Source organism: Thalia democratica, chromosome 1 (genome assembly GCF_965202585.1).
Source record: "Thalia democratica chromosome 1, ktThaDemo2.hap1.1, whole genome shotgun sequence".
Lineage (NCBI taxonomy): Eukaryota > Metazoa > Chordata > Thaliacea > Salpida > Salpidae > Thalia > Thalia democratica.
The window spans coordinates 52,121,810-52,131,789 of NC_139165.1; the positions used below are offsets into that span (position 1 = coordinate 52,121,810).

The 9,980-nt window shown below is 25.1% G+C and overlaps 1 protein-coding gene across 1 annotated transcript; it reads left to right on the forward strand.

The window, feature by feature from the left end:
* LOC145837483 (sterile alpha motif domain-containing protein 11-like) lies at positions 1-2,203 on the forward strand. Its single transcript, XM_082945120.1, has 3 exons — positions 1-29; positions 738-987; positions 2,012-2,203. Exons 1-3 carry the CDS (start codon positions 1-3, stop codon positions 2,201-2,203), a joined length of 471 nt encoding a protein of 156 aa, XP_082801246.1.
* The last annotated feature ends 7,777 nt before the right edge of the window (positions 2,204-9,980 follow it).

The window sequence follows — 9,980 nt, forward strand, 5'->3', positions numbered from 1 at the left end:
ATGAGTGCTCCTCCGTTTGATTTGAGAACGTTAGTTTTTCTTTAAATATCCTAAAATTTAATAGTAGAATATGGTTATGATTTTTTGTTCTTCTAGGTCTATCAACTTCAAAAAATATCTAGCAAGCTTCTTTATAACGACTAAAAACATACGTGCTAATTTTGACACATATGTTTTATTCAATGGTAGTTTTTTTTAATATAAAAATCATTTAAAAGCAAAATATATTTAAAAAAACAAGTAAATTTTTATTGCTATGACTTTTATTTTAAGAAAGTTAAACAAGTAAGTAGTATTTTTATTTTTAACCAACAATATTACTGAAGTAAAAAAAAGGTTTGAAACTATAAGTTTTAAATCAACTCTTCAAATGATTCTCTAAACTTGGGTTTCTTAAAAGATTTCAAAGTTGTACACAGTAAACCACTAAAAACTTAACTCTACTTTAAGAAACAAATTAAGTAAAAATTTTTTATATAAAACTACTGCTAATAATTTTAATTTTTTTATTCTAAGAAAATTAATAAAGTTTCAGAAATATCGGAAAGTAGCTTTAAAAATTAAATAAACAAAATATTTTCTAATTTTTAGACACTTTTTTGCAGCACATAAAATTATTTTTTTACTAAGAGTCAATTTTGTACACAATTAGTTTACACTGCTGTACACATGCGCACACTTTGAAAAAACACTTAATTGAAATATTTGTTTTGATCAATAATTAATAAACATTATAGAAAGCTTATGATTGACGTTCGAAAATCTGACAAGCCCACTCAAGTGTGCAGAAGCAAAGAAAATACTGAAGCACTTCATTCGAAAAACAACTCATCACCACCGGCATCAGCACTCTCCCAGTTCACTATTTCATCGGATCAGAAGAAAGTGTGGGACGATGTAACTCGATCAGCGCTCTCCTTGTCATCGTGGAATGAAGATGATGTTTGCGCTTTTTTGAAAGAAATAGGCCTCGAAAGATATGAACAAGTTATTTCATTAATTAGTTTTATGCACCATGACAATATTGAACAAAATTTTAGACATTGAAATAAACAAACTTTTTAAAAATATATAAAGTTTTAAGTTTTAAGGTGTTTGTAAATATCTGAAGTTTTGCATTTAAACGTAGGAAAAAGCTTAACTTTTTACTTACTTGGACTTTCAAACTTTTTTTACTATATTTAAAATGCGTTACGTAACTTCAAAATTTTCTTAATTTAGAAAAAATTTAGTTAGGAAATTTTAGTTATATCTATTCTTTAGCTTTTCGTTTTTGTTTAGTTCAAGTTTACTTAATCAAACATATTAGTATTATTTTAATTATAGTTAAGAAAAAAAAATATTAGTTCATAAACACTGATTGGCTCTTAACACTTATAGCTTTAAGGTTTATCAGTGGTTTAAACATTAAAACCCTTAAATTATTTTAATCAAGACCGTATTTTTTATTATTAAAGCTACATGGTAATTTGTTTACTTCCTGTTGGAATATTGACGACATAATTAGCAAGCAACCGTGTTACTGACGATCGACTGACGTTTAATACTTGTGTAAATGACGCTACAAAATTTCTTAAAACTTATTACATACATGTTTTAACTAAGTTCGTACTAAAAAGCTTTGATACTGAAGAGTTTTTAGAAATATTTTAAATCTAATTAAATATATTTTCAAAACAACTTACTAGTATTGTTTCTTTTACCAAGTCAATGTATGCTTTAAATCTCATCTAACTAATGTAGAGTCAACTAGTATGTTTGCAAGCTTTGTTATTTTTTACCTTATACAATTTTTACTTTCATTAAACCAAATAAAACTTCTTGTCTATATTATTAACTCGTAAATCGTCATTCTAAGGACACTCATGTTGAATAAATTCCGATTTTTTCAAGTTCTAACACTTTTTAAATGGTTTCTTTGTACTTATTAAAAACCATTAATACACTTTTCTTACTAAAAGATAAAGTTTTCTTTAATATTTACTTTTTATAATTTTATTATAATTTGCAGGTCTGCAGAGAACACTGTATAACTGGAGATTCCCTACCTTTACTCCGTCAGTCACAACTTACTGACAACATGGGTTTCAAACTCGGACATGCTCTGAAACTAATTGCTCGTGTGCATCGCAAAATAGGTAGCTACTTTTCACTTTTGATTATACAGCAGCAGTCACAGAACCAACCTGATTCAAAAGAGTAGCTTCATCTCAAAGATTTTATTTTATTTTTTTCTAGTCAATTATTTATAAGTCTCTAATACTAAATAAAAATCCAAAATATTTGTTGTCATCAAAGAGTTTATGTGCTTTTTAGCTAAAGTTGATAGAGAAAACTTTATGTTTTCTGTAATTTTTACATTTGTGTTTCATTGTTATTTAAATGGTTTAAACTTGCTCTAATTTAAACCGTATAGTATATTTAGTACATTTAATTAACTTGCTATCAAAGTTCAAAACAACTTATTTAACTATGTTTATAATAAATTATCTTAAAATTACATTTTGATTTATGTAGTGTTCAAACAATCTAATTTAATATTTTATACACAAGTTGTTAGCATATAATCCCATTTGCCTAAACATTTTATCTTTAGTTCGACTAAACACAACTTTTTGATTTAGAATCTAGTTTTAGTAAATATCTTTGTGTGCAAGTTTTGATTGGTATTTTAGTTTTCGTGTTTTCAAAATCGTTTTACTTATCTGATTTGATACAGTTATAAGTGTCTTCATGATTTAATTTACTTTGTATTTTAATATATTCAACTACTGATACAAATAAAACATGACAATTTTTTTTTGCTAATAAGCATCTATAAAAATACATACAGAAATAGTTTTTATCAATTTAGTGTTTAATGTTTAAAGTCTTGTCTATCAATTAAGTCAAAAGCAATTTTAGGAAATGAAGTAATTTGTTTCATATAAAATATAGTTAAGTATGAACATATTTAAGAAATCGACGATCAAAAAAAATACAGTCAAAGTACCTGATGTATAGAAAGCTTTTGGTCAATTAGCTACCACTTATATACTTAAACTATTTTGAACTATTACATTTTTAAAAAATAATAATTTTACTTATACAAAATCAAGAAATGTAAGTAAAAAAACATACATCAACTGAAAACTTAGAAAAGTTAAAAAAATGGGTAAAAAAATGGTAGATTTTTTTACATTTTTTTGTGTATTGATTAATAAACTAAGACGGATTAACTTGTTTAAAGTTTTGAAATAGTAAAAATTAAAGCATATGTGCTTAAAAAGCTATTTATTTTCTTAAACAACTAAACATTTTATGTGTAAACAAAAAAGTATACTTAGTTCAACTGAAACAAAATAACTCTATTAACCAGGTTTTTCTAAACTTTTTTCATAAGGCCCCCCTTCGAAGAAATTTAAAAAGCTATAGCCCCCTCAGACAATATTTCCTAAAAACTACCCTTAAATACATCTAAGACCTTTTTTTATGCTCGTCATCATCAACTCCAGAGATTGTGTAAGATTCAATATATGGTCTCTTTCTCCCCCCTCCCCCCTTCTTACAGCTTATGGCCCCTGAACTTTTCCCAAATATCTATTATAAGTTTCAAACTACCCTTAAATACGCCTAAGACCTTTTTTGCTCTTCATCACCAACTTTAAAATATCAACTGATAGTTTCAAGTTATAGTCTCATGGCCCCTTTAGTACTCACGCCTCCCCTTTTTAGCTCCTTTGTAGCTTATGGCCCTCTAAATTTCTGAAATGGCCAACTTTGGGAAACTCTAGTGTAAACTGACATAAAACAAAAATAACTGAAACTGTTTATTATAATAATTTCTACTTTAGCTAAGGTACTTAATATTTTAATAGTGTATATTAATTAATTAGTTGACTTACAAATAAACAACAACTATATTGTGCACTATGTAAATTTACCTACATAATTACACAGTTGAATATATTAAAATAAAATTTATAGTTTGTTTATTTTATTAGCTTACACCACAGATTCAAACTTTTGTAAAACTTTGCACAGTAGCTAAATGAATTAGTATCAGTGAAGTCGCGTGGTTTTTTTTTTGTGGATGCAGAAAACTAGAAAAAAAAACTTTTAATTTCAATTAATCAAGTCCTTTTTATATTATAACTTTATCAGTTTTTCAATGTAATAAAATAACTGTTTTCTAAAAAAATCTTAGTAACTATAAAACAAAATTAATGCAAAAAGTAACAACTTCTTAATAATCATAACTACTTTTAATTAAATAAAAACTATTCTGGTCCTGCTCGAGTTGTCCTTGCTCGAGTTGCCTTTGCTCGAATTGCGAGTTCAACTTTTCTACATGTCTTATTGTTCTCGCGTTGCGTTGTAGTGAGTATTCAACAATGCATGATTATGATTTTTAATTCACATGCAAGTGAAGTTTATGCAGCTCCAAAATAAAAATTATAGCGAAAGTTAAATTACCTCTTAAGAAACTTTCTACAAGTAGAACAACTTAAAATAATATTAACTATAAAAATGTAGAGCTAAAACCAAACAAAAAGTAAACAAGATAATAAGTTATTATTTACAACTTTTTTTGTGCAACAATAGTAGTTTAAACTAAAACTAAGTTTTACCTAGTTGGAAACTGTAACTTAGATAGTGATCATTAGCTTGAAGGTATGAAGCAAAACAATGACAAAATTATTTCCTAAAAATTTTAAAAACATAATAGCATTTTTAGATATATTTTAATTAGTTTTATTTTGTGCTAAAAAAATCTTTAACATCGATTATATAAACTACTAAAAAACACAAAATAGGTTAATTAAATAACTTTTATAGCATTAAAGCTTTAAAGGAAAACAAAAAAATATTATTTAAAATATCAAAACTTACTTATATTGTTTCTGACTTGAAACTTTATAAAAATATTATTTTTTTATATAATTACTTTCCTTCAAAAATGCAAAACTTGTTATAACATAACCTACGGTAAATATAAATTGTTTATTGAACGAAAAGAAAAGCACTCGAATATTTGGTCCAAGGACCTGGTGTACGAAAAAACCTTTCGGTTATCGAATCGTACACCAGGATACAGCTTAAAATCATGTCCAGGACAATTACTAATAAAACAATCAGTTAAACAAAATAAAAAATGAAAGAAAATAAAATGAATAAATTAAAACTGAACGAAAAATAACCGAATTTTGTGTTTAATAATGTACTGTGAATCTTGTTTAGTAACATAAGAACAAAAAATATATATAACTTTAAGTTAACTTTTAAAGGAGATAAACAATACTAATAGCAAACGTGTGGATATTTGAATTATAGGTTACAACCTCTAAAAAGAAAGTAAAATGTAATGCGCTGAAAGATTTTTACATATATTTTTTTAAGTATTTTGTGATAAAAAGGTAACTTCTATTTTATTTGATAATTTAAGTTGAAAAATAAAAATATTTCACATTTGAATACTTTAATAAACTATTGTAAAATGTTTATTAAATATTATGATTTAAGAATGTAAGACAAAGCCATATAGATAATATATCATTGTGCAAACAAGGTAAACCAAATAGAAAGGTTCATTAAAAACAGGATCAAATGATAAATTCTAGTTTAAGTTGTTAAAAGGTTTGCATGTAAATATAAACTGAGTTATTACTTTAAAGCAGAAAAGCATTAGTAAAAGCGTTTACGTAGTGATACCACTAGCGGCACTTATTAAGATTAGAATTGGTGTGGACCGATTTTATTTTTTGCATTTTGGTGTACACAGATTTTGATTAGCTTGACGACCACTGGTATAGATAGTGTGGCGAAAATTGTTTTGTAAATTAAACTAAAAAAATTATAAAAAAAAGACTGTTAAAACAATAAAACTTTAAGAATGCACAAGTTATTAATTACCAAACAGCTTTTTTGGTTATTGTTTATTGAATGACAAAAAAAGCGCTAAAATATTTAGTCCTAGGACTTGGTGTACGAAGAAATTTTTCGGTTATCAGGCTAATAAAAATTATTATTTAGTTTTTATTTAATTTTTGTCTTAAAATATTTATAGTATAACGAAAATAAATTACATTTCCAAATATACTGTATAAAGATTTGATATTATTGGTAGTATTTTTATTAATAAATATTAGATAGCTTTCTAATTAATTTGTATTTCTTAAAAGTATTGCTTTAAAAACATTATATATTTTTAGTTGTAGTAACTCTAGAAATTAATCTAATTCAATTCAAAAAAAAAAATGATGAAAAATTAATTTTGTACGCATCTTATAATACTAAGTTTTTATGTTTTATTTAAAACATACTCATACAGTCATACATATATAGTATTTTAGCTAATAAAATCTTAAAAAGCCATAAAGTGTAGACGCTTTAAGTTTGGCAACATTTTCAAACAAAGCTTTCAGACACTATATGAAAAAAAAAACTTAAATTGTATCACCAGTACAAGGTAAATATATAACAGCTAACTTTTTCTTCACTCATTTAAAATTTTCACCAACAATTTTATGTTTTGAAACTATTAAGTTTCATTATTTTTAATCTTAAGTGAGGTATATCATAAACTTTTAAAGTTTTTATAACAGACTTCATCAAAAAGTTCCAATACAAAAAGATATTCCTAATAACAACTGATGTATTGGTAGGTTTCTATTACAAATTAGGATATTATAACCCTCCCTATCCTTTTTTCCATGTTACACTGTATAATGTTAATAAAAGACTTTCAGAAGTTCAGAATCGAACAATCACAGAAAACATGTCCTGGACAAGGCATTAAACTGTATCCGTGGTGTATGCCTCAATAACCAAAAGGTTTTTTCGTACACCAGGTCCTATTACCAAATTTTTGAGCACTTTTCTTTAGCTTTATACAATATATTACAACAGTGTCTGTAAAGCTAATACTTTGTAGCTCAATGACTTAAAGTTCATTCTCACTAACAATACATTGACCATAGTTGTGAGGGCTCACATTTTGTTTCTTTCAATTGGTTATACTTAAATATAAATTTTTATAATGTTTTTAAACTGATTAGTTTCAAAGTACATACCTCTATGCAAATAACATATAGTTATCTTAATATATAGTAATGTGAAATGATCACTTGTAAAAAAAAGGTTGCGACTAAATGAGCCAAATTAGGATAACTCCGACTAGTTTTTTAATTTCAAACTGACTTAGGCGTGTGTCTTTTTTTTTTTGTATTTCTCAGGATAGTTAAGACATTTTTCCTAGACATTAGGCTAGTTTTTATGATAGTTAAAACAACTCCAATGATTAAAGCTGACATTTTTAAATTCTTTAATGTTTACAGATCACAATAAAAAAAAATAAGAAGAAAATAATGATGTATAAGTTAAAAAAAACGTTAGCTAAAATTGGTCAAATTTCATTTATGTTACATGCTAAATTGATACTCATAGTTTTTATGATGTTTAATTATTTTTGCTTAAAAATTATTTTTAATCATGTCCTTTTGTTATAATTATAATGTTTTTTTTTGTATCCTAGCTTGAATAATAGTTGTTATTTTCAATTTTTGACCTATATTATTTTTTAAATTTACTAAACACTCAGGCTAACTCTGGCTAGTTTTTAACCTTTTTAGGCTGGCTTTTTACCTCAAAGGATGGCAAGCATAAAGAAAGTAATGGTTACATAACAATTCAAATTTGGACAACTTGAATTCTGACAATTCAAGTTCTTGAAAAAAATATTTATGTAGATCTTATTAAAATCTACAAACCACTTTTTGATTTTTACAAAGTCTTAAATATTTTTAAAAATATTTTAAAATTAATAAAAATAACTATGTATTTTACTTTATTTAAGTCATATCTCAATAAACATTTAATGTTTTGCAAAAAGAAAAAAACCGCTTTTAGATATTATTTGGACCTACAGATGTATTTTTTATATTTGAGAAATATACATTACTTTTTTAGTTGTGACCCTTTCAATATTTTTATAAGAATTTAAATAGTTGTGCACCCCAAGCATAAAGAAAGTAACAATACTATAAGTTTATTAATCAGATTGAATAATTTAATATTTGTTTTTAACTTTAATGAACTTGTTAAAAAACAAAAAAAAAATTAATATTAGAATTTTTTATATTTCATTTTAGCTCATAGAAATGAATAGATTATATAGTACCACTAAAAGAATAGACTTACCAATGGCTGCCAAATGTGTTGTAACATACTTATGTCAGAAAGAAATTTCAAGTTTATCAAAATTAGAAGTATTGCATTTGATTGAAAATTTAAGAGAAAAGTACATGCATATGGATACAAATACATCTAAATGCAATTATTATCTTCTAAGTGTAAGTTTTTTTTTGTAAAATTGTTGATTACAAGGTATTTATCTTGCAACGTTCAACTCCAAGAGGTTATGTAAATATTAAATTATTATTTGCTTTTAGTTTGTTGATAAAGATCTTAACAAAACAAGTTTGTTGGAATATACTATGATAACTACAATTTGTACAGTGCTTTTCTTTATACATCAATTAAGGGCATAGAGGGGTCCAAAATTTTTTTTTGGGCTTAAAACAACATTGGCTCTTGTATGAAAGCTTCAGGTACAAACTACAAGCCAGTTTTTTACAGAATTAAAAATTCTTATTTAACTTTGAAAATATTGTAATTATTGTAAAAAGTTTCCAATATAAACTTAAGGACCACAAATTTTTTGGGGTCAATTTTCTTGGAAACTTATAAAATCACTAAAAATCTGTCTTCTTTATTTTTTGAGTTATAGACCTCAAACTTTCAGGAAACATTACTCTTTATATAATTTTAAAAACTTTCAATTTTAAAATTATAAAAAAATTAAAGTTTTAGATAAAAAAACAAAATGAAGGAGTTTTTTTTTAACAATTTTTTTTTAAACTAAAGAAAACTATTGCATTAAATCTTTTTTGAAATTTAATAATGGACTTTCTGTGAAAATTTGGAGGAGATTGGTTTAAAAATGAAGGAGAAGATAATATTTTTAATGTAATGGTCTTTTTTTTGCCCCTTTCATTAGAAACCTTTTGAGGTCACCGACTTTGATCTCTTATATCTCGAAAATATTTGATTTTTTTAAACTGTTAAAAATGTCCAACAGTTCAGATAAAACTCCATAAAATAAGGTCAACTTGTAAAAATCATGGTGGACCCTCCCCTATGCCCTTAAATAAAGAAAAGTACTGTGCAAATTGTTGTTTATGTTTTATATGTATGTCTATTTGTGAATTTAAATATTTTATACTGTTTTATACACAAGTAAACTGTATAAATTATTTTATTCAAACTCAGATTAATGCATTTGAGAAATAATAAACCTCGAAAAAGTAATTCAAAATTCCAATGTTGGTGATTAATTATAAATGTTATTTAAAAGTTGTTTGAAAAATAATAAGTATATACAATTAAATATTTAAACTTTTTTATTTTAAATAAGTTATATAAGGAAAGTCAGTTATTAAGACAGTTATATTTTAAATGTTTTGACTGAAACCTTACACAAATAAGATTTATCTTATAAATATTGATTGGTTTAATAAAAGAAAATATGTGAAACTGGTTTCTAAAATTATTAACTTGTTTAATTAAAAATTTAAGCTTTTCGTTTGTACAAAGTGGGTCATGAGTTCTTTGAATAATTTTAAAATGGCTTACTACAAACAGATACAAATTAAAATGATTGAAAAATAATGATTAAGCAAATTAAGAACAAATTTAAGCATGGTATTATCTAAATGATTTACTTCCATTTGAGCTAAGAATGCAAACTGTGTTTTCTTAAGTCTTTAAGCCGGTTTTCTCAGAAGGTGAATACATAACATAATTATTTCTAGCTATAAATTTGCTAACCTGTGTTTGTAAAATATATATATATATAAAACAAACACTTATTTTCTATTCCTTTAATTAGTTATACTTTTTTAAACTCAGTAGAACTGTTATAAGTTGAACTTAAAGAAAAA

What these genes read in the sequence shown, in the direction of transcription:
- LOC145837483 (XM_082945120.1), top strand. Translation starts at nt 1, where the DNA reads ATGAGTGCTCCTCCGTTTGATTTGAGAAC. An exon ending in CCTCCGTTTGATTTGAGAAC is followed by an intron (nt 30 to 737) that starts GTTAGTTTTTCT and finishes TAAACATTATAG; the next exon opens with AAAGCTTATGATTGACGTTC. An exon ending in GCCTCGAAAGATATGAACAA is followed by an intron (nt 988 to 2,011) that starts GTTATTTCATTA and finishes TATAATTTGCAG; the next exon opens with GTCTGCAGAGAACACTGTAT.